We start from the raw sequence: 24113 nt of genomic DNA on the forward strand, positions 1-24113 counted from the left end.
ATTATTCCAGCAATGACCTTGTCTCTAGAGGAGCTCGTCTCAACATGCGAAGAATGCTTTTTTGATTTTTTGTTCAATTATTTCTACCTGATTGGTTCTGCTCGGATGTTTCATCGGCTTGATGTTTCCCCTCCAACTTCTTGGTGGAGGTGCTTTGTTTAGAAACGTTGAAAATATATCTTTTTCTCTTTTTTAGAGAGAGAGAGAAAGAGAAGAGGAGGTACAGTGGTTTAACGAGCGCCTAAGGCAATCGAACCGCAACATGCATGTCAACGTACAACGGGCACAACCAGCCAGCGACACACGTTTTGACTAGAGAAAAAGAGCTCAAAATTTAGAGACAATTTCCTATATACAAAAATTGAGGACAAGAATTCCCTTAGTTACAGTAACAAATCGTAAAAAAGAAGCAAAAAATAAAATATACACTCACAAAAAAAACGAAACAAGAGAAAACGAAATAAAAGAAAACGAAATAAGAGAAGTGGAAAGAACGAAACGACACCATCACCCACGAACAAAATGAGAGAGAGAAAGAGAGATGATTAAGTTAAAACATTATTACAAAAAGAATTAAAGAAAATGAAGCCTGTGTAACGAGGGCCTGTATCGGGTGGAATTATGCCTCGACAGACACAATTGTGAAGCGGCTGAGCGTCTGTGTGGGCTGCCCTGTAGCGATTATCATTGCGATGCATCCATGAGCCCTCACTAAAAGGAGGAAAATCCATGCCCGTCACAACTTCCTTCACACAATACTCTTACCTTAGAAGAGAAAGATGGCCCCACAAGGAGGTCCTGAGCGAAGGAAGCCGGAGAAACACCGGTAGTCCGTAATTTTCACGTTCGAGTAACGGAACAGAGCCTGAGTGACCCAACAGAACCGAAAAATGTGGAAGGCGATAGAGGAGCACACGGCTGTTGTACAATAACACCATATGATTGCTAAGAAGCAAATGTCTTCCAGTTACAGACAACGCACATGGTTCTGAAAGCACCCTGAACCCAACCAACCTAAGCTATGTAATGTAACAATACCCAGAAATCTTTCCTTAGCAACCAAGCGTAAAATATTTGCACCCCAAAAGGAAAGAAGAAAAAGAAATGGTCATCATCAAAGTGTAAAGGAGAAGCAAAGCATCAGCACCATCAGCAGCATTTGAGTTCCACTCCAACCCACTACCTGTTTATTTTTGGTACACAAAATCTCTTAGAAATTGGTATGTCATTCAAAACCAGATCTTAAAAGAAAAGATGGGTTTGTCAATTTTTTCTAATTTGACGGAAACAGAGGGATTTGTAGCATACCTGGCCTTCTGCATCGGACGTAGGCAACGGTCGAATTGCAGCAGAGTCGGTTTCTCCTTTTGGCAAAGGCAATGCTGGATTGCTGATGACGAAAGGAACTCCTGCATATGGATCCTGCATCACTGGCGGCATTGGCACCAGAGACGGTGGAATTCCACCAGCAGAATCCGGCACGACTGGCAGCGGCACTGGAAGTGGAGGAAGTCCTGCAACAGAGTCCGACATGACAACCTGCGGTGTTGGTGCCAAAGATGCGCTCCTGCAGAACCCATCTCTGCGTGGAGAGAAATTTGGAGGACTGCTTGGAGGAATGCTTGGTGCTCTAGCTAAGGAGCTGGCATGGTTTGAAGGTTCTGGTCCATGGTGGCGCGGAGATGGCGCATAGAAGGGCGGAAGCTTCGGCGATCTGCTGTGAAATTTTGAATGTATCTGCCGGCGAACAATCACGGCGATCTTCCGCGCCATTGAGCAATGAGAGGTGCTGCCATTAACGGCCTTGTTGTAGGAGAAATAGAAAACTCCGACCCGAGTGGCCAGCCACTGCGAACAGCAGAGCCAGTCAGTACCACGTTCCCAAAGAGAAGCGCAGATAAAGGAAAAGCAGAAGGAATAGAATGTAATCTGTGGGACGACTCTTAAGAGGCTCCCCAAATGGTATCAAGCTCATGGGTATTGACGGTACTTTCTTCTTCATTTAAATTGTTCCCAGACCCCATATGGACAAAGACAAAGCGAAAGCCTCTATATGGATTGAGGAGACAGTTCAGAGTTTCTCTGCTGCCAATGGCTGTACGTAAGACGGGTAAAGAAAAGCATAGCTAGGTCTGCGACACAGGATGTGGAAGGCACGCATATACACGCACTCACGTGAAGGGAGAAATGGCACCACCTTAAAGTAGCCGTTGTTATCTCTCTCCAACAGTGTTGCCTCTGTGAAGTTGCAACTCTCGAGAGCTTTTCTACGGTGGAAGATGTACACATTTTGCCTTTGAGGGCTGAGCCTGAAAACTTCACCAAACAAGACGCACACCATCAAGCCCCGTGTGTGTACGTGTATTTTTGTGTGTTTGTATGTATGATTCGGAGAGAGAGAGAGAGATTACGAAGAGTGTCGCCGACATGCACAGGATGTGAAGTTGCCCAAGCAGACAAGTTGGTCACAGTAGCTCCATATGCGCCTTCTCGAACGATGTATGTAGCGGCAGACGATGAGTTAGAACGAAGGAAGAACATCAAGAAATAGAAAATGAGAAAGATAGGGTTGGTGGTAGCCATGAATGAAACAGAAAAAGGAAGGAAATCTGCTAGTCTATGAACGGCAACAGAGGATCATTTATAGAGATGGAGAGATGGAAGAATTGTCTGCAATGTGGGGCGCGCAGTGACAAAGACGTGATTGGTATATGCTGTGAACCACGGATAAAAAAGCAAAGTGAAACGGAGAGAATGACAAAAACCGCAAAAGCAGGATAGATGTACTAAGCTCCTAAACTTTCTTCGTTAGTAAAAGGCGACAGTATAGTTTACTCGGTGGTCACCACGCAGAACTGCGAGCAAAAAAATTTGACGTGTAACACTTTCCTTAGTATGCGTTCCAAATGAATGAAAAATGGTGCTTGCCAAATGGGGGGGGGGGAGAAGGGGAGAACTCGTAGATCCTATTAAGAATGAAGGTTATTCCGCGTGCACCATTAATTGTGACCACGAAACAGAGCACCTCTCCTGCTGTCCCCTCTTGATAACAGATCACGTGAAACGTAGAGAGTATAACAAACATATACTAATTAACAGAAAAAGGACTCTCTCTCACTCGCGACACCCACTGTGTAGTTTTAGAACAAAAGCAGCAGGAAAAACACTTACATCCCGTCACTAGCATATATCCCGTTTGTAATTTTCCGAGAGACTCAGCCTGCCCCAGAGCCGAAGCTAAATTGGCAGCTGCTCGTGGCCTTGCCTCGAGAGTGACAGACCAATACTACTATTTAAGATACGGGACGTGCTAACGGTAGAGATTCTCAAACGGGCATGGCATGATTCTTTATCAAGATGTTCATTTGAGCTTTCTCTCTCTCTCTCTCTCTCTCTCTCTCTCTCTCTCTCTCTTTCTCTCTCTGCGGCTCAAAGCTTGCGATTCTGAAACCATACTAGCAAACAAGTACACGATGCTGCTGATATAAAACAGAGATCACTCAGCCTATGGGCAGCTAATTCAAACTACAGTACAACACAAGTTTCCTGCTGAAGACAGCAAATAAATTTTGAATTATTTCTGATAAATATGCAGAATGATACATAATGTACCCTTTCCTCCCTCCAGGGCTTTTTATTGTATTCCCACATTCCACCAACCAAAAGGAGGCATGGAGGATCACAAGGGCTAAACAGGTTTCTTAAGTTATCCACCAACCTCCCTCCCACAAGATCAAAACTCCGATCCATCTGGATGGACTTCCAGAATCTCAAAGTTGAATCTTAAGGTAATGAAGCCCTCAATCTATCCAGTGTTCTGAGTCTTCACCATCCACAAGAAGCTCATTGGAATTTGGAAGCTCATAGGAGAGACTCTCTGGGATGATGCGAAGGCCAAGACCTTGAGAGGAAGTCAGCATAGCTGATCAGGGGGAATGTATCTACCACTGCATGGAATGAGTTCTTCTAAGCGCACGTCTCGGTTTCCGGCCCTCAACAACAGGTACAACATTCTCCATGAGCTGCAGCAATTGTTTTGTTAGTTTACCATGTTTATGCAACAAAATTCATAAAAGCTTCACATTCAGCAGGTCTGGATTCTGGTGTACAAACTAAACACTACGTTGTTAAGAAACAAGGCACTTCAGTTTTCCCAAGCGCTAAATTTAAGTGATTTGGAAGGCTGCTTCAGCTTTCTTTGCTTGTGTGGGATGTATGTTTCGTGCGCTACAAGGAACACCGAAATTTCCAGGAGGCATTTCGTGCAATCAAACACGCTCCAAGTGTTAGTGGAAAGAATCGCCTGATGGAGAGCCCTAATCATTACACAAGGCTTCAGTAACATGCTCCCTGAAACTATTCACATCTCAGATTAAGATTCATTGAGTTCCAGTCACGGCCAGGACAGAGTAATGGAATAGTCGTCCTACAAAGGGTGCCCACTAGCACGGTTTACCACATGGATACTTGGTATTGTCCAAAATAAAAGATTCATACACACCAAGTCGTCCCTGTTTCACAGAGTTTTATGTCACGCCTATGTTATGAGGACACCCTATAAAACAATTCTGTCAAACAAGCAGCTTATGCCCTGAAGGTTTGCACAGAATGGTGGGTCAGGATTATCTTTCAAGGTCTCACCTAGACCTCCCTTAACGTTGCACTGACCACTAACAGGAATGCACATCTTATCAAGCGTATCACTGGCTTAGGTTGGAATATGGTGTACTTATGAACAACAGATGCAGAGCACATGACACAGAAAGCTACTTAGGAAGTTGAACAAATGCTCCAAAATCAATCATGACTTGGACAACAAGCTACTAAATACCACGCATTCAAAATGCTTCCTGATAAAAATGAAGAGAAGTAAAATCAAAATTAAGAACCTTGTGAAGAAAGCGAAGGAACTGACTCCACATCCTGTAGTCAAGTTTCAAAATTCAAAAATAAAGATGTGGTAGAAGACATGAGAGGAACCATTTACAAGGAAAAAAAAAACAAAACAAAACAAAAAAAAACCTTATCTGAAAGATAATTAACAATGGTTTAGGTCCCTTCCATTTCATTGATATTTGTTTATTCTTATCAATAAGATGGAGCAAACTCAGACAAATCAAGATCATCCAAATGATATGGTTTGGAGGCTTCTGACAGTCCAGAAAGTTGTCTCAAGACACTTCTATACCCAGATCCAAGGTGGTTAAACAAACGTGCTAGACATCTTAAAGCACATGTTTTCTACTAATGAAATATCAAAAAGTGAAACCAAACAATCAACTCCATGATGCCATGGCACACAAAGGCAAGTTGATGATAATGATCACTAAACAAAGTTACAAAACTAAGCCAAGGAGGCAAGGACAGATAAAGTTCCAGAAATGAAACTACCAACAAGTTATCACCACATTGCACATTAAAGTAAGTAAATCCCATGTTCATGGTAAAATTCAGAAGTTAACATTACGTAAAGGATTTAAAAGCAGGAATAAACGAGTAGAGATTGGAAGACTATGTTCATTCCTAACAGCATTTCAATCAGAAAAATAGCAGCATATGCCATCACAGTATCAGCAATCATAGGTGCACCAAAAAACTGCTGTGACTCAAAAACGTAATAGGAATACTGCATTCCCGCACTAGTTTGAGGACTGAATTTGTACAAGAAAAGATTAGCATATCGAACATATTAGCATTATGGTAATGTTGGTGCACTATTTTCTATGTATAAAAAGAGAGAGAGAGAGAGAGAGAGAGAGAGAGAGAGAGAGAGAGGGTGATTTACCTGTTTATACCTCCTCCTCTTTTGTTCCGTCTGCATTAAGGTCAGGGATTAGTTTCCACTGGACATTATCTAGGAAAATGCCAAAATATAACAAGCATATAGCAGTGACCAAAAAAAAAAAGGGGGCAGAATGTGCAGGGAGCAGGAATTGTTCTGTCCAATGCTCAACACTTTATGATGGCCATACTGTTATTTCTTCACCCTTTACACCCTCCATGTTTTTCTATGCAGGAAAGTAAATTTAAGGAGGGAAGGTCTGAAGTTGTTCACAGCGGCATGTAGACTTGTACCAAGAAAAGGCTCACCTTTATAAGGCCAGGACATTTGGTGAGACTTGGTCTTCAAATAATGGTACTTTTCAGATGTTCCTTTAGCTAAAAAATAACCATGCTTAGAAGATACACACTACAGATGACCATCTAGAATAAGAAAGACAAAAGGATCAATACAAGAGCCAAATTTCTACATAGACAACTCTTCACTTCACAGTTCCTCCAACAGATGGACAATTGACACTGTTCCTCAACTTCTTAGTCTCACAAAGTCATCGTTCCTTTTACCAACAAATATGCAATTGCAAATACTTAACCTTGCTCAGCAAGGAAATGAAAAGTGGCAGCCGTGCCTCTTATCAAAGGATGGGAGTTAATGTGATGAGTATTCAAAAAAAACAGAAGTGAGTGAGACATTAATTATTACTTATTTTCTATGGTTTTGATTTATTAAAATGTTACGTTACATAAAAATGTTCTTACTAGGTTTGCATTTAACTCCTTTTCCAAATAAAAACACGTTAAAACCAACAAAAACTACTGCTTTCGCTGTCTAACCACACAATCTACTAACATAATTATCTTCGACTGGGAATTTAACCTAGTATACTACCAAACGCAGCAAAGAGACACAGCTCATTACAAGTCCTCTTCCGACTTGCATGCTGCAGGTTTTTCAAGTAAAACGTTTACTTTTCCATATTCTGTAGGCTTTCTTTCTGGATCAACTAAACTTCACCGTACAAATGCATATGCTTAGGTGCACCCCTTTGTTTTTCATGATGAGCATCATTGTCATGAACATGTTTTCTGATGCATGATTACACCATAAAATCTTCCCAGTTCCCACTCATTCTAAAATTCAGACAACAACTAATTAGTCTCCATGCCAACTTAATCCGTGCAAACTGGCACGCATATAGCGAATTGTTCTTTCAAATGTACACCAGCCCCACACAGAACCTTGCATTAGGGTGGTTAGCTTTAACAGGAATGTCTATGTTTTTTCTTCACCATAAGAGCTAACATATGGCGACCATTTTACTAGCAAACTCATTTTCCGGTAGAAGTTGTCAACTGGACTTGAATATCAAAATAACGTATAAACTGCAATATTTTGAAGCCTCTTCTCTGGTGGCTGGAAGATGGAATAGCAGATGCAGAACAAAAACAGGAAGAACACTCACACACCTGCTCTCTAACTAGCTGTGCGTTCTCCTCTTCAAGCTGTGATACTGTCGATTGCAAATCCATGGTATAGGCCTACAAACACAGTGGAGGAATTATAAAAGAGCACATTTCCAAATATTCCAAGGAATGCATCAATATAAAGCCGCTCAAATATCAACATCTGAAAAGAACTAAGTAGATAAAACAACGATACATGCATGCTCACACGCATGCACACACACAGACACATCCTCTCCAAGTAAAAGAAAATCTACAATTACCAATTCTCACAATCACCATGAATATCATCTGACCAGTGGTGTAGCATGCCAATGTAAACACCAACAAGACCATACACATATCCTGGTTGCGTACCATCCTTGGCACACTGCGGAGCCAGCCCAGTACATATACATGTTCCCTGGTGCATGTTCCATTAAGCACCAGGTGACCTGATCCCATTTCCCAATTGACACACTATTTTTTCAGCGAAGTCACAGAGCAAAGACTAGCAAGATAAAGTTCTGAGAAGGTTTTCTGTATAGTAGCATTCCAAGTGACTTGGCCACGAAAACTATAATTGTTTTTCCAAGATTAACAATCAGTAAATACGTAAGTGAGAAAGAAAGCAAAACAAACAGGATCTTAATAATTCCTAGCCCAAATAAGAACTCAAAATCTTCCGTGAATATCGCTTGAAGAATGTCACAGCGAAAAGAGTTAAAAAGAAAAAGAGGAAATTAAGTTTTGCAGAATCAACAGCATCAACTAAAGAGAAGCAGGATCTTGAGAGGAAAAAGCAAACCCACAAAGTCTCCAAACCGAATGAGGACGAAGTCCTTTGATGCGATCTTCCACAAATAAATCCGATCGCCACCACCAACGAAGAAAAAGAAACATGTACGAATCCCAAACACCAGGAATCCTAAAAGAAAGAACCACCCACCAATTTCCGCTCCCTCGACCTCGCAGCGGACTCGCGGTTTTTTATCATCCTCCTCTGGCGCTGCTGCGCTGCCCGATCCACCGGCTCCGACAAGGCCGCTGCAGCCGCAGCCGCCTTCCGCTTCGCCCTCGCTGCTCCCTCGGCTTCCTCACCGAAGCCAAACCTCTTCCGGAACGACTCATCGCCGCTAGTGGCACCACCAAAGGCACCAGGAGCAGCGGAGCCAAACCCACCACTCCCACCGCCTCCGGCCACATCCTCGTCCCTCACGAGGCCGGCCTTAGCCAGGAAATCCTCGAGGGTCATCTCCCCTACCCTCTCTCCGCCATCGCAACCCCTCCGCTCGTCGATCTCCTTCCACACCTGCTCCACCGTCTTCGGCGCCTCGGCTGCAAAGACCGGGGCCGCGGCCGGGGTGGGGTCCGCCGGCCAGAAGCCCTTGATGAGGTCCTCCATGTTCATGGTGGCCCGGGAAGCGTCCGGCGTCTGCAATTCTGCGATGGCTATGGACGGACGGTTGAGATCCGAGGCTGCAGGCGACGACGACGCCATGACTTTAGATGCCATCCCTCTCTCTCTCTCTCTCACTCTCTGATTTTATGGCGGTTTTTCGGTTAGGGCTTTGATTGTGGAGGGTGGTATTGTAGGTTCTTTGGTTTATAGCTTTATCCCATTAGAGAAAGGGGGTTGGGTGGGGTTTGAAATTTGGAAGAGAAAGAGGCTTCGGTGGTTTTGGGCAGTCCTTGGGCAGAGAGAGAAAGAAAGTGGTTTTTGCTTATTATGCTTATTAAGACAGAGTGTGTGAGAGAGAGGGTGGTTTTGGTCTGTAAGGGGCAAACACAGAAAGAGAGTGGTTTTTTGCTCGAAAAGGGAGGGAAGGAGATAGAGAGACAGAGACACAGAGAAAGAGAGAGCGAGGTGGTTTTCAGGGGTGAAGGGTGGTTTTTGGTTGGTCCCCTTTATGAGAAGTTCGCATCTTTGAGAGTTCCTGAAAATGGAAATCTCTGGAACACTCTCCCTCGGTGCACGCTTCTTTTTGAATCTGTGGTTTCTGCTCACTTCATCACGCCTTCCTTTTCCTTTTCTTCTTTATTTTTTTCATTTCTAGACATTGACGAGAAGATTTCCCGAGTTTTCCAAGGGGAAAGTTTTTTCATCTCCAAATTGAAGTGAAACTTCACCTTCTCCTCCTACACTTCAGTCTCTCTTCAACAAACACTGAAAAGTCTCACCCCCTTCTACCACTTGGCCACTGCAATTTTTTCAGAAAACCGAAGTCGAGTCTGCTCTTTAAACATCTCAAAGCATGGTTGAAACGCAGTTGAGAGCAGGTGAAATTTTACAAACATTAGTGGATGTTTATTTCCTGGGTAGACTGGTAGGTGCAATGCAATTTCACCTGCCCAATACACTCTGAAACTTTTCTCCTGCCAATCAACCACTCCATAGATATTTGACATTTACATTCTTGAAGCAAATTCATAACTTTAACCATTGTTAATCGCTTAATACTTAAGAAAGTGAGTTTAGATTCCCATACTCCTAACTCATTCCTTACGTCAATACAAGTGAAGTGGTGGCGTTAGTTGACAAACTGTTCTTCAAACGCTAGTTTTAAAACGTTAACTAAAAAACATAGATCGATCTGTGAACAGCAATAAGGTGCCCATCGATTTACCAATTGCTTCTAATTCGAGAACGAAGTCAAAAAAAAATATTCAACACAAGCTTAAAACTGAAACTTGCTTTAGTATTTTTCAGTAGTAGTTTTCAACACTTGATTGTTTGGGGAATTTGCTTTAGTTCAACTTCTTGAACTTTGCCTTCATGAAATCTGCAGGAAATAAAAGAGAGCTTAGCACTTGAAGATAAAGCTTCATGATGTAATTCAATAGTTAAAGAAAGACTGAAAGAGAAAATTATAAGAAGCTTAGATTAAAGGAGCTGGAGTCTGTGTCATCAGAATCAACGGAGTCAAATTGGAGGCAGAACCAATTCAGTGTGCCATGTATCAATTTTTAAAATCTTTTTAATTAACTTGTAGGTAGCATATGAATGACACACTAAGAAAAATTGACGTCACAAAAACTGGTTTAAAAACTAAAACGAATTCCATTAGAGTTCTTTGTCAATATATGGCCGATACGGCTAGGGTGATATGACCAATATTGACAGTACTAATTATAAAAAAAACTTTAAAGAAATCCATTATTTTTTTTCATTATATATATATATATATATATATATATATTGGTACAGTTTTTTTCAATTCCCATGTAAGTGAGAGGATAACGACTCACCGCCAAAACCACCACCTCAAAGGTCTTGGTCCTCCTGCCTTTAGAACTCCAGTTACATCAATGAAAGGAATGAATGTGATGCACCTAAGGGGACGAAAATAAGTGAAGCTACTATAAAACCTTAAATTTATAGCTCTAAGTCTAAATTATGCAAGACAACCCTACTAGATCCGGGTCAATGCTTTATGAAATCGAGTAGACTTAGTTGTTAACTATATATTTAGTGCTATATAAAAAAAAAATGGATTCCACCGTTAATGCATCTATAACTTAGTTGTCGTGCTCCAACCTACCTAAGCATCTGCCCACTATAATAAAACCGGCGAAATTTCACTTGTTCTATGCCCGTTGAGGGAAAAGAAGAACTGGGGAAATTAAAGCCAGGAAAACAAAATTCCAAGACTTCTTTTTCTTCCTTGTCATTCTAAATTCTAATATTAACGTGTTATTCACGAAAGACTTTTCTCGAGCACCAAATTTCAATGTCGTTTGGGCCATGGACCTGGATATCGAGTTTTGATCCGATACGGGGTGATCCAATAGGCGAAGAGGACTTGGGTCCCACGGCGAGGGACGTGCCCTGACAACTCACACTTCATGCTTTTCACGCTACTTGTCATCCGTGCTGCTACTATTCCCTCGGGTCGGGTCGGATCGGATGTGGATCCATCAGACTTGGAATTTACATAAACAACGAGAATTTTGTGTTGTTTGAGAGAGGAGGTAAAAGAGAGTGGCAGATAACCAATTTTAGTAAAACCTTTGTCAAACACAGAAGCTTTTACCAGCTAGTAAAGAGAGAAATTTAACTTCGTTGCCATGACAATTTCTGACATGAGATGAAAAAGTTTCATTAAAAAAAGATTTCACCCAGCAATCAAACGCCTCTTTCAATGTTCTCACAAGGACCCATAGCACTTGGCATACACTTGTAAAGAAGTTTGAACAGTTTTTAAAGCCGTTTTGGTGTCTAAACACAATAGGATGGATTTGAATTCACAACCTGAATCCGATCCCAATCCAACTTCTATATTCGCATATAGATGTGAATCTGAATTTTTAAAACATACAACTGAGTTGGAATTGCATTGTGATATGTTAATGACGGACTTTGAAAATGTATGGACATTGGATATAAGATATTTTATTTAAGACTGGATTTGAATCCAAATCAGAATCCTGTTGGACATCACTTCTTAAATCTGAATCCTATCCAATTTGTTGATAGTCCAATTGGATATCTCCGAATGTTCCCGCAGGCACCCTATCAAATAAAGAGACCACGCTTTTCGTGTGTTCCAAGACCACCAATACTTTCCACCATGGGCATGGAACACACGGCCCGATTGTGCGGGAGTACCCGAGCATACGATATATTGAAACCTTCCCCTCTTCAGGAAAGCTAGTAAGTTATTGATCTTCAATTCCTTGTGGGAGTGTTGGTAATCAGAATATTGTGTTAGTATTTCATGAATTTGTTTCAAATATTAGAACAGATTCATAGGATACTAACATAAAGTTCTTTTATCTTCTTCATCATCATCATCATCTTCTTCTTCTTCAAATATTGATTCGTCTCTCAAGTAACGGTTGCTTCTTCCCCCAGCAGGCTCGCAGAAAAAAGCTCAGCCGACGTCGCTTTTCAAGCATCCAGTGAGGAAGATATGTGGGGAGGTTTAATATCTCTTTTCAAGCAAAGCTGTTTTACGTCCAGATCTGAATCTCAAACCAAAATCTGACTATTCAAACAGAATCTGAGGATGCCAATGGTTCTGATATTGTCTACATCCAATTTGAATCCAATGTCATTGACCTCCAATAGACCAAATCCGCCAATACTTGCACTCTATGGGTCATTGCTGCCATTGAGCTGCATCTAGAACCCAAGACAAACTCAGACCTGCTTATAGGGTAATTAATTCCATGGTAACTGTCAACTACGGTTACTCATATGTTTGTGTGTGTGTATGTATGTATATATATATATATATATACACACACACACACAAACATAGGAGTAATATATATATAGCTTCATGAATTTACAAACAAGTATTCATATTTCGTGGTGTTCATATTCCATGATGACCATTCATATGTCCACAGAAGTTTGTAAGATGTGAAGTTACCATAGTAGGGATGCCAATAGTTGTCAGGTATTTCTGCATTAAAAATGTTAGAAACGAAAATTTCTTCTTGGCTATCATTTGGACTAGTCCGACTTGATCCAATTCGGATCTGATTACCGGTCAGATTTGCACACAGTTTTCTGCTTAGATACTGAATCTGAGGCCAAGTCCTATTGAGGTTCAACAAAGATCGATCCTACTCCAACGTATAAATTTCGGACCTCATCTTGTCATCCATGTTGAACACAACTTCAGTGGAGAAAAATAAGCTCTGAATCTGATTACATAGGCTCCCACTAGATTGGATTTGATAAAGGAGCACGAACGGGCGGAGCTAGAGGTGGGCAGCCGGCAATGGGTACCCGGTACGCGGCTGACAGGAAATTTCAAATATTATTTTTTAATTAATAATATAGATTTTATTATTAAAAATATATGTTATATTCAAAAAAATATTTAATTAAAAAATTGGTGTATCAAATATAAAAACTTTGCACAAATAATATTTTGGCTACTGTCAAAATTTTGAAATTATAATTCAGCATTTTCATGAAAAATTTTTGACTCCTCAACGTGACATAGACGTAAGGTCTGACGTCTTATGCGTAGAGAAATTTTTGGAAGCGTAAGATCTTAAAATAGGTTTCTCCCTTAAAAGGGACGAATTTGGTCTATATTGTTAGGACGGGAGATATTTAACTAAAGGTTCGCTGGCTTCATGGGCCCCTACCCTAATTTGGGGGATGGATCTGCAGCAGCTTAATAATGTCAAGTTTTTTATTGAACCAATTATTTGATCAATTGAAGTTCGTGCTACTATAAGAACACGAAAAGGAGAAAGAAAATATCAGTTTTCTTTTTCAATTGATGCAATTCTTTGATCACTTGAAGTGTGCTTGCTATTCATAGACAATTTGTCTTGTGCATGCCAAGTCTGGCCTCGAACAGAAGACGGTTTGTCTCAGACTGAAGTTTGATCAACAAGAAGTCGTCATGCTACTTGGCAAAAACGATTAATCTTACACGAGTTAACTATTTTTGCGTGGATGCGCCATGCCATATAGACATCAAGGGTCAATAAATTCTCAGATGAAGCGTTTTGAGGAACACGTTCTGTCCTAATCTTGTTCCCCCATTCAAACACGACCGATTTTCCCATCGGTGCATATTACCAAATCCATAGAAATGCAAGTTTCTATGCAATTCATAATTTTATAAATGAATGCACAATCGAAAATAATGATAATTGAATTTCTCAAAGATAAATCCTGTACATTACATTTTTTTCAGCTCATGTAATTAGCATTGGGACTTTATAGGCAAATTAATGAACAGTATAAGGTGCGAACTGGTAGACAGTCAGTTTTCATTTTGGCATCAAGTGACATCTAAAGATTGTCTTGTACTTTAAGGGGACAAGGAGTTAGGTGGAAGTTTCGACTCTCTACTGGTCAGTAACCCTCCCCTGGCCACCCAAAAATAAAAACTTTAATGGATGAGATATTTCATATGGAGTGTGAAGCCTCTACAATAAAAAAATTAATGGATCACAGTTGAACCATTTAATAAAAGAAAGGTTTATAAGCTCAAATTATATGCATCATGTTTGACCTTCAACTTAGAAGTTGAAAGCCAACCTATGACCTGTCAGGGGCGGAGTAAAGTGGGGTCGGCAAGAGCCCTACCCCTCGCCACTGAAAAAAAAAAAATTACACATAAATTTTAGGAAAAAAAATTATCCTAGATAAAAATTTTGAAAAATGATCCTTAAGCTTCTGTCAAAAAATATTGAGATATAATTTGGCCCATCTCTTGAAAATTTTTTGACCCTGCCCCTGTAAGTAATGACTCAATAATGATATAGTAATGCAGTTTAAGTGAACATGCACGCCGCAATCTATATTAATAATCATGAAATAAAACAGCAAAAGAATATTATTTCTAATGGCTCAGATTACTTGATGGAGCCTGTCTCTCCCCTAAAGCAAATTAATTAGGAAGAAAACAAATTTTAGACAAGAGAAGTGAATTTAATGGAGCAAGAAAATAGAATAAATTCATTTAAAAATTTGCTTAGAAATATACACGGGGTACTGCCTCCAAATTAACGTTGTCATGAGAGTGACCCTTTTGCGTGGTCATCGCCGTCTAATTGAGCAGTCGCTATATCTAAAGATATTGAAAATATCGTCAGACACTTTGTCCATTGAAAAGATACCGTCGAATAGTACGGTTTTAAGCAATGCGATATTTTCAAGTATGCACTGACGAGTTACAATCTAATGACTGAAATTTTGTCGTTTTATTCCTTACTGATAATGATGGTTTAGATTTTAGTGTTTGTGACGTATACTTTTCGTTTTTGTTTTTGCTTTTATATACATACGAGTTCCTTTTTCTTGATATATAAAGTGAGTTCGCTATCAAAAATAAGTTTTCTTTTCGAGTTATCGCTTGTCGATTTTGTACGATGCATATTTGAAATTCAAACCTTTCAAAACCTTCTCTTATATGTCTATCATTTATGTATATTCACGTACGTACATATATTATTATTATTAGATTATGGCACAAAACTGAATGGATGCAAATAAGAAAGCTCGGCAGCAAATAAACTCATATATCTACAGCACATACATCACAATTTTACCAAGATTCTTGTTCATGCTACACAAATTATTACCAAACATTACAAAACATCATGCAATTCTTTAACCATAGACAAGAATTTGGCGACCAAAGTCGTATCTACCAAGATATGATACATGTTCATAAACAGGAAACATTTATTCATTGGCCCATCAGTTCTTGACCGTTCATAATTAGTCAAAATATCTTATCGCATCGCAAGCTATGGAGGATCAAAGTCAGCAACGCCCATGGTTTGACAAAGGCCCAGTCGCAGTGCAGTTAATTAAGGCTGAGGTCAATCAGAAGCGGCCCCATTGACCCACATTCAATGCCTTCACAGTGTCATAACTGGTCAACCACCCCTACAATTAAAAGCTCCTCCTCCTCTCTTCTCCACTTTCGTATATGAAGTTAATTTTCACTTCTTTATATCACTGGAACACAGACCGGCGGAAAAAGCCATACAGATGTGATCTTTTTTCTGTATTTCATTGTTGGTGAAGGCAGTAAATGTCTTCATTGTAAACAGGTAGGAGTTTGCTTTCATGATAAATGGGAAGGGGCTTACCATACGGACCCTTATGTCCAACTTCTTACTAGATTTGGTATCAAACTTTTATATGGTTCCCAGTTTGAATACGGTCTGATGCTCAGATGTTAGGTCGGGTCGGATCCGTAACAGTCATATCAATTGCGGAGTTGATGTACTCAGGTACAGAGCATATATGGTTAGTCACTTCACCAAAAATGGAAAGGAATTGATGGGTATGGTTCCAACCATGTCCATTACGACTGGACTCGTTTGACAATAGTAACACATTGTTAATATCTCATGAATCTGCTGCTTTAAGGAACGCTTGTTATAAAGTGTTTTATGTTGTGCGCCATTTTTTGAGATGGGTTAGTGAGTACCGTTGCCAAACATCCCCTTAATACCTGAATCGGAGGGATCAAATTTTGCCATTTACCAACCCCTGATTCGGGTTTGGCGCTACTGTAGGGTCACATTACTGACTGTGAGATAAAACGTCAGAAAACACGTGCATCGCTGACCCCTTCATTGAAGGTTTTTTACAGTCACTGCTCCATTTACTGACGGTGAAAAACCATCAGAGCTTCAAAAAAAAAAAAGAATTCTTGTGGAATACTCAGACAACTGAACCAGATTATCAACCGGTCGGATCTCAGCACAATGACACTTGCGTTTAGCTTTTCTTCATTCAAATCCACATCGTAGTCTGTGACTGATTAAACTATACCGAGTTGGTTGCATGCAATAAATGGTTGGTCCGGACCCATATAGGAGCCCCTACAGCTAGATCTTGATAACCATCAATCACCTTACGGAGGCAAAATGCTGCCATGCCATAAGTGAAGGTCAACTGGTCATTGTCATCCTCATTGGAAGGATACGATCAGTCTCTGTCTGCAACTGTCAAATGCAGGGGCAGCTTGCTTCCTCCTCTTGCGCGTTTTCCTAACTGGGGAGGGGAGCCTCTATAAATAGACCGACTTACCCCATCTACTCTCCCAAACTCAGCTTAGCTCTCTAGTTTCCGGAGGTGGTGGTGGTGCTGCTTAGTTTAGTGTGATAGAAAATGGTGACGGAGATGACTGAAGACATAGTGATAGTGGGCGCAGGCATCGCCGGGCTTGCCACCGCGGTGGGGCTTCATCGAGTTGGGCTCGGTTGCCGGGTTCTTGAGCGCGCTCAGGAGCTTCGAACCACTGGCGCCGCACTCATGCTCTTCCCCAATGCTTGGCGTGCCCTGGAGACTCTCAACGTCGCTCACAAGCTCACTCCTTTCTATGCTCCTTTCAAGACGTAAATGCTCACACAGTCCTTCTTCTTTGTCTTCATGATCTCTTGTGTGCTTGGTTTGGTTTTGAAGTTCTCTACTACTTTGATCCAAACCTTGCGTGAGTTTGGCAGCATCCATGGGCCTTGTCCCTGGTCATGAAATCCAGTATAGTTTATCATGAGCTTGGCCGTATAATAATAGGTGATGCCAAACACAAACCTTTTCTTCTTTTTCTGAAATTCATGGTATTTCCAAACTTTTTACGGGAGTAGGAGGCTTGAAGTTTGGAATTTCTGGATTCGAATTCGTATCATTCTTAACAGGAACTTTATTTTAGGAAGAAACACAGAGAGAGAGAGGAAAAGGATGTTGCTCAATAGATCATCTTGATGTCGATTTTGTCGGGGCGGAAAGATTTAAAGAGGAAAAATAATAAATGCCAACGAACCAACAAATGGACGACGCTGTTGGAGTTACAACCGTCTCTGAAATCTAATGGGGACACTATATTTGTCCTCACTGAACATGCTAAAATTTATTGTGTAAACAGATGAAGGGGCCCTCCTTGTCATCATAAGGGACTCGGAATCTCGGATATATCCGTGTCAGTGTTAAAGCATAAACATAGAATTTTAGTTTGTTTCTTGTTTGTTTGCAGATTGTTTGCAACTTCTGGTAACATTTTATCACTCTTTTTCTTAAATTATATATGCATATAGGAAAATTGAATGATCAAAGACACACACACACACACAGGATGGGCCTCGGCCTCGTTGATGTATCGCCATTATCACTTCTGCATATTCTTCTGCTGCTTCTTTTGTGTTTTCATCTATCATTTGCTTCTCCATCATTCTTACCATCTCTCTTATATAATTCCAGGGCAAGCTTTACGTCGCTTAGTGCTCGTCGAACCCAAAAGGTCCCTCTCCTCGGAATCACCGTCAGGTATATCAGACTTCCTGCTTTTGTGGTATATTGCGACGATTGGCGCTTGTGAAGCTGCTAGCTTTCACTATTAAAAGAGTAAATTAGACACGAGTCCAAAGTACAACCTCGCTGCAACCACTGCACGAAGAAAAGTTGGTAATTTTAGGAAAGCCGTGATCATTTTTTGGTGGAATAACAGATTCTTTCATTCAACTATCTTAATTAAATAAGCAACATCTAAATATAATATTTTTTTTTGCTTTATATATATATATATATATTCACCAAAACTAGACCTCTCCAACCCTCTTTGACCCACTAGTAAAGTCTCCCCCAACTCCACTTGAGTTTTGTTGAAAATAATTTACACCCGCAGTTTCAATGCCTGACCTGACCCGACGGTCCGACATGACCATCTTCAATGTGAACAAGCCTAGATCCACCTAGGGGTGAACATGAGCCTAGTCAAGCTCGAGTTCAGTCAGCTCGAGCTTGGCTTGACTAATGAAACCTTGAGCTTGACTTGGCTCGAGCTCAAGAACAACTCGACAAAAGCAACCCCATTCGGCAGTTACATGTTGAGCTCAACAAACTCGTAAACTCATTTGAATATATTGACTTGATTAAGACTCGACAAACTCTATTAAAGCTCCACCTCAACTCGGCAGTTACGTGTTGAGCTCGAACTCAACTCGATTATGTGAACGAGTCGACTCATGAACTCGAGCTTGACTTGTTAAGTAAATGATTTGTCTCAAACTCGTTCACAAGTCGAGCTTTAACGAGTTGAGCTCGAGTAGCTCGACTCATTGTTCATCCCTAGATGAGCCTAATTATCCAAGTTTAAAAAGAGAAAGGAGAGGATTGTGATTGATCATAGTCATACGACTTAATCTGAATTCCTTGTAAGTTGGACTTAAAAACCTTTTGGGTGAAAAAGATGAGTATTTCATTTTACCGCCCAGTAAAAAGCAAGAGCTTTCACCTTTTCCCTTATACCCCAGAAGTGCAGACCTACTTTGAGTGTCGGAATTCAAGATAACATTCCTTTGAACATTCCTTTATGCTTCAACTTACAATTGAATCGCAGGAAGTTAAAAAGTTTAAAAACAAAAACATTAGACTTAGAACATTCACTTGCACCAACGCAACTTGTTGTCGCCACTGAAGCAACGCAACACTTTCACTTGCACCTTCTGATGAAATGACAGCGTCGTTATTTCAAAGATATGCCATAAGTGTTTTAAAAATTAATTGATACTGGCATATTCATTTAGTGAAGCAGCTGGCGCCAGTAAATTCCATACCCATCATCTATAAAAATTTGTTGACGCCTACTCTGCCATTATATCACTGCACATCGTAATAAATAAGTTGTGTCCTTTTGAATTTGATGCAAACCTATCACCCATTGCCATACTGAAGCTGTTTAAAGCAGTAGCTAGAATTAAGGCGAGATGGATGGGTGTTAGAATTGGCTATCATATGATGAAGGTACATTACATATGCTCATTCTTCATGGATGATAACAATTTGGTTTTGGGTATCTACTGTCTATTGCAGTGAGAAACTTGGACTGAGGTCTGTTCATAGGAAGGCACTGCTTGAGGCCCTAGCAGAGGAACTTCCGCCCTCCACTATCCGGCTGGGCTCCCGGCTGTCGTCCATAGAACAGTCTCCCGGCGAGTCCCTGATCACTCTTCATTTGGAGGATGGAACCAGAGTTAAGACAAAGGTAGTACCATGCTTAATTGCCCTCAAATTCTAGGACTTTCTTTGTTTTAACAACAAAGAAAAAACCATCTCTGATGTAAACCCATATGCACAAGAACAATATTTGTGGCTCTGCTATATACACAAGTCAAGTAATCAGCTGTTTTTTGTATTGAAATTGACATGCTGTTAAAGAGTTTAAGATGGATTGGGAGATATGTTCACAATTTTCATGATCTTATCATAAAAGCGATTGATGTGTCCCAAATTGATAAATAACTATATGTTCAGCCTAGATTAGCAACTAGATTGACGATATGCTATGCTCCCGTAACAGGTTTTGATCGGATGCGACGGGAACAGGTCTTTGGTGGCTCAATGGATGGGGATGTCGGAACCGATCAACTCCGGCCGGTCGGCGATTCGGGGCCTATCGGTTTACCCGGACGGCCACGACATTGACCATGAAATGGTTCAGTTTCTTGGTGATGGGGTTCGGGCAGGCTATATTCCTATCAATAAGAAGCATGTTTATTGGTTTGTCATCAGAACGGCACATCCCGTTGGTAATTATATATTGAATCATCCTTATTCTAACGAAAAAGTAATACATCTGCCAGTCTTCGGGTGATAGCTAATATTGATCAGATATTTATTCATTTGTGCTCAAAAAAAATAAAAAAAATCTTGATCAGGATTCCTTATAATTAATATTGGACTGGCCCCCGTCCACATGCACCCGAAGATTTAGATTTATATATTTCTGCTTTCTTCTCTCTCTCTCTCTCCGTCACGAGAGGACCATTTAATATGATGAAAAGGAAAGATGGGAAAAAAAAAAGATTTAGAAATCGTAGCATAGATAAGAACGAAAGGTGTGCAACCATAAACAGAAAATTGGTCACCCCATGCTCACACTTATTAATTGAGTTCACCTATTTTGAGAAACTCTACTTCTTTACAATTTTTTAATCTGATCTGCTGAGAATACCAATTATTAGGATATGGTTTGAGGATTTTATCAGATTTCTCTCTTTTAAAATTTTTTTTAGATCTCCACATCCAATTTTAAATCAAGCACCTGAACACTTTTTACTTTTTGCCATCTACTTAAACTATAAGGCGCACCACTCTGGTTGCGCAGTAGGTTTCGGTCATTGGCTCAAATCTCAGTGGCAACACCAAAATAGGAATGACTTTGGAGGAGAATGGGTTAGGCGCTGTGCACGGTGCACAACCTTTAAGAAATGGCTAAGTGTACTCCTAACCCACTTGTACCACTTTTTAGAGGTACTTGGCATGCACAGTAACAGGATCCTGTACACAATGTAATTGTGCAAAGGTTTGTATATATAACCAAGTTTAAGTTTGGAGAGAAATGGTTATATGTACCCAAGTGTACCATGCAGAGTTCCCAGTATAATACATGTGTCCTTTTAACCTATTTTATAAGGATATTCATCATGCACATGGGCTGTATATGCAAGCAAAACTTTGGAGTTCTCTCAAAAATATAATGGGAAAAATGAACATCACATCTAAACTTGCACTGGTTTCTATTCAGATGAGGAAATATGGAAGAGCCCAAAGCTGATCAAGCAAGATGTAACCGATAGAGTAGCAAAGGACTGGCCAAAGGAGTATCGTGAGGTGGTGGAGCATTCTGATCTCGACACGTTGACGCAAGCTCCACTCTTCTTCAGGAGTCCACTGAGTCTGCTGTTTGGGAATCTGTCGAGGGGAAGCGTCACGGTTGCCGGCGACGCGTTGCACCCGATGACCTCCGACATCGGCCAGGGCGGGTGCACGGCCCTTGAGGACGCGGTGGTGCTGGCCAGGAACCTCAGCCTAGCTCTGCGGAAGAACGGCAAGATCGAGTTCGACCATAAGGCCATCGAGGAAGGGCTGAGGAAGTACGGGAACGAGAGGAGATGGAGATCGGCGGCGCTGATCGCCTACGCCTACCTGTCCGGCTGGGTGCAGAGCCAGCCGTGGAGGTTGGTCAAGATGTTCAGGGACAAGATCTGCTACGGCCTCATGTTCAATAGGTTCGTGGATCTCGTGGACTATAACTCTGGTGAGTTGCCGAGTTTTAAGCTGGCCTGAAGCCGACGGAGATGTGGAACACTAGTGTTAAGCTACGCCGGTCCGGCTTGGTTTGCACCACTAAATTAAGTCCGGACTTCTTCGTTGCTTCAAAAGAAGTTAGGAACGTTTGATCGGTTTGAGTTGCTTCTTTTCTCGGTTTCCATTTTCTTTCCGGTTTCAAGTGTTAAATATGTAAAGTAGTGCTTTCTTGAGTTGTGGTCTTGTTTTCAATATTACTTGATAAACTACTCAATTTTAGCATGCATGTGTTGGGGTGATATGGATGCTCGAGGGCGATGTTTGGCCCTCTCCCAGCATGACATGAGCCTACCGCCAATGGCACTTCCTTTCCTATCATGAAGGGGTTCCAACTATGTGCCTTTGAGTCTACTTAAGCAAATAATAGAATACTTTGTTAGTGTTACATGAATTTCATAGATACCTAGTCTTAGTATTAGTATTGCTTTAATATTTGAGATAGTTTCATACAACACGTAGAAAGAAAGTGCCTCAAAGTGTTCTTCTGCATTTGAAGAAGAGAGAGTTTAAGTTTTTGCAGCAAAGGTGAAAGAGATTTCGAGTTTTTCATGGCAAAGGCGGAAAAGTGAGAGGTTAATTTTTTCTAGCAAAGGTGTTCAAATATGCACAAGTATGTTTTCTGTGGCTGCCCCGTCTGCCGCACTTAGATCCATTAATGGTTGGCAAACCATGACTTGGACTCGGATTGATTGAAGACTGGGTCATTGGGTCAGGGATTTGACTTGGTGACTCTTGAGCTAGGACATAGTTTTTGTAGTGCATTTTTTCAATAAATAGATGCCAGAAGACTTGATGTTTGATTTTTTTCTCAACTAAAATTGAATTATATATATAAAGTTTGTGATGTTTCACAATTCAAAAAATAACGAACTTTAATATATAAATGAACGGTCCTATTTGAATTCGTGACTCGATCGGATTAACGAGTTGTCGAGTAAGGTTCAACTTGTAGATGTATTAATATATCAATAGGTTGGGCCAGCGAATAATACGCAGCTAGTCATTAGTCTATATCTCAGAATCGCCAAATTACAAGCATTTCAAATTAGAATAAGCATCGAATGCGATTTTTGTGAATCTTGCTCTTTATTATATACAAATAGATTGTTGAGATTCTAACGGTTCAGTTTATTTCTCATTATTGAATATTTATTATTGAACATTTATGAAATGAAAAAGTTAGGCGCAGAAGTTAGGTCGTGCATGCCCACTTTTATGGCATGTCAAATTCAATATTTAATATATATATATATATATATATATATATATATATCTGTTTTGGTTGGGAATTTATTTTGAAAGGGAAAAGGAAACGACAACCAGTTCTTCATGAATTAATGCATATATAACGACTTCACTTCTGCTCACATTTTATCAGTCTTCCGGCAATGCACGTTGTCACTTAAAATCGTCGGCCTAAAGTGACCCACCTGACCAAGCGATCAGAACATTGCAACATGCATTATTTAAGACTGTGACAGAGGGAAAATATTTTTTAATTATTTAAAAATATTTTTTAATTTTTTAAAAATAATTAACCCGTCCCAAATATTAAATTCCTGATGAGGAAAATGGGCGTGTGCGGATCCTGCTGCTTTTATAATAAATGCCGCCGGACTTTGATATTTTCCACACTAGCAAATTTAAAAAAAAATAAGAAAAAAAAAGGTTGGGATGAAATTCTGTCATTCTGCAATCTGGGCTTCTCCTCACATACATTAAATTTGAGGTCTTAAAATCTCGGGTCCTAAGATTTCGTATCCAATATTTTGCTTGAAAGATTTTCAAGTCAGACCCTCCTTCCCCCTACTTGAATTCCATGAATTTGAAGCATATTAAAGATTTTGATTAATCCATGCTTCGATTCAAATTTCCTAAAACAATTAATTTAAAATGGTCTTCATGTTTCACTCATTTAGAGTAAAAAATGAAAATATATTAGTTTAAAAACAATCATAGAGATCTGTGTACAGTTGGATACGACCAGTACTTAATTGTTAGCCGTGAGGAGGAGTTGCCATGGCTGACTTCCGGCGCTCCGGGCACCGTGCAGCTCAACTCAGTATTTATAACGCGTGCACCATTCATTCAAGTGAAGCTGGCTGTTCACCAACTGCAATTACTTGGAAGCACAGCCACCACATGCAGCCGGCCATCAACTGGCTCGGACCAATTATTGCCGGTAGCCGGTATGAGAGAAATCAACACACGATGGATTAGCCCACGGTGGGTCATGGACTCCTTCCCTGGCCAGCCAACTTGGTCCGTCCTTCTCACGCCCATCGTTTTCTTCGTTTGAAATTGTCTA

General features: G+C 40.5%; 2 protein-coding genes across 2 annotated transcripts; one reads left to right on the plus strand and one right to left on the minus strand.

Annotated features, from left to right (window-relative positions):
- Nucleotides 1-809: 809 nt before the first annotated feature.
- LOC116256070 (uncharacterized) lies at nt 810-9433 on the minus strand. The gene is made up of 5 exons (XM_031632228.2): nt 8174-9433; nt 7249-7320; nt 5786-5815; nt 1309-1848; nt 810-1183 (listed from the first exon to the last, which is right to left on the minus strand). The coding sequence occupies exons 1-5, from the start codon at nt 8738-8740 to the stop codon at nt 1115-1117; spliced, it is 1278 nt and encodes a 425-aa protein (XP_031488088.1). The 5' UTR covers nt 8741-9433; the 3' UTR covers nt 810-1114.
- A 7343-nt stretch (nt 9434-16776) lies between these two features.
- LOC116250254 (monooxygenase 3-like) lies at nt 16777-22031 on the plus strand. Its single transcript, XM_031623851.2, has 5 exons — nt 16777-17058; nt 17918-17983; nt 19529-19700; nt 20016-20244; nt 21243-22031. Exons 1-5 carry the CDS (start codon nt 16832-16834, stop codon nt 21782-21784), a joined length of 1236 nt encoding a protein of 411 aa, XP_031479711.1. The 5' UTR covers nt 16777-16831; the 3' UTR covers nt 21785-22031.
- Nucleotides 22032-24113: the final 2082 nt, after the last annotated feature.

This window comes from Nymphaea colorata, chromosome 1 (assembly GCF_008831285.2).
Source record: "Nymphaea colorata isolate Beijing-Zhang1983 chromosome 1, ASM883128v2, whole genome shotgun sequence".
NCBI classification, from domain to species: domain Eukaryota; kingdom Viridiplantae; phylum Streptophyta; class Magnoliopsida; order Nymphaeales; family Nymphaeaceae; genus Nymphaea; species Nymphaea colorata.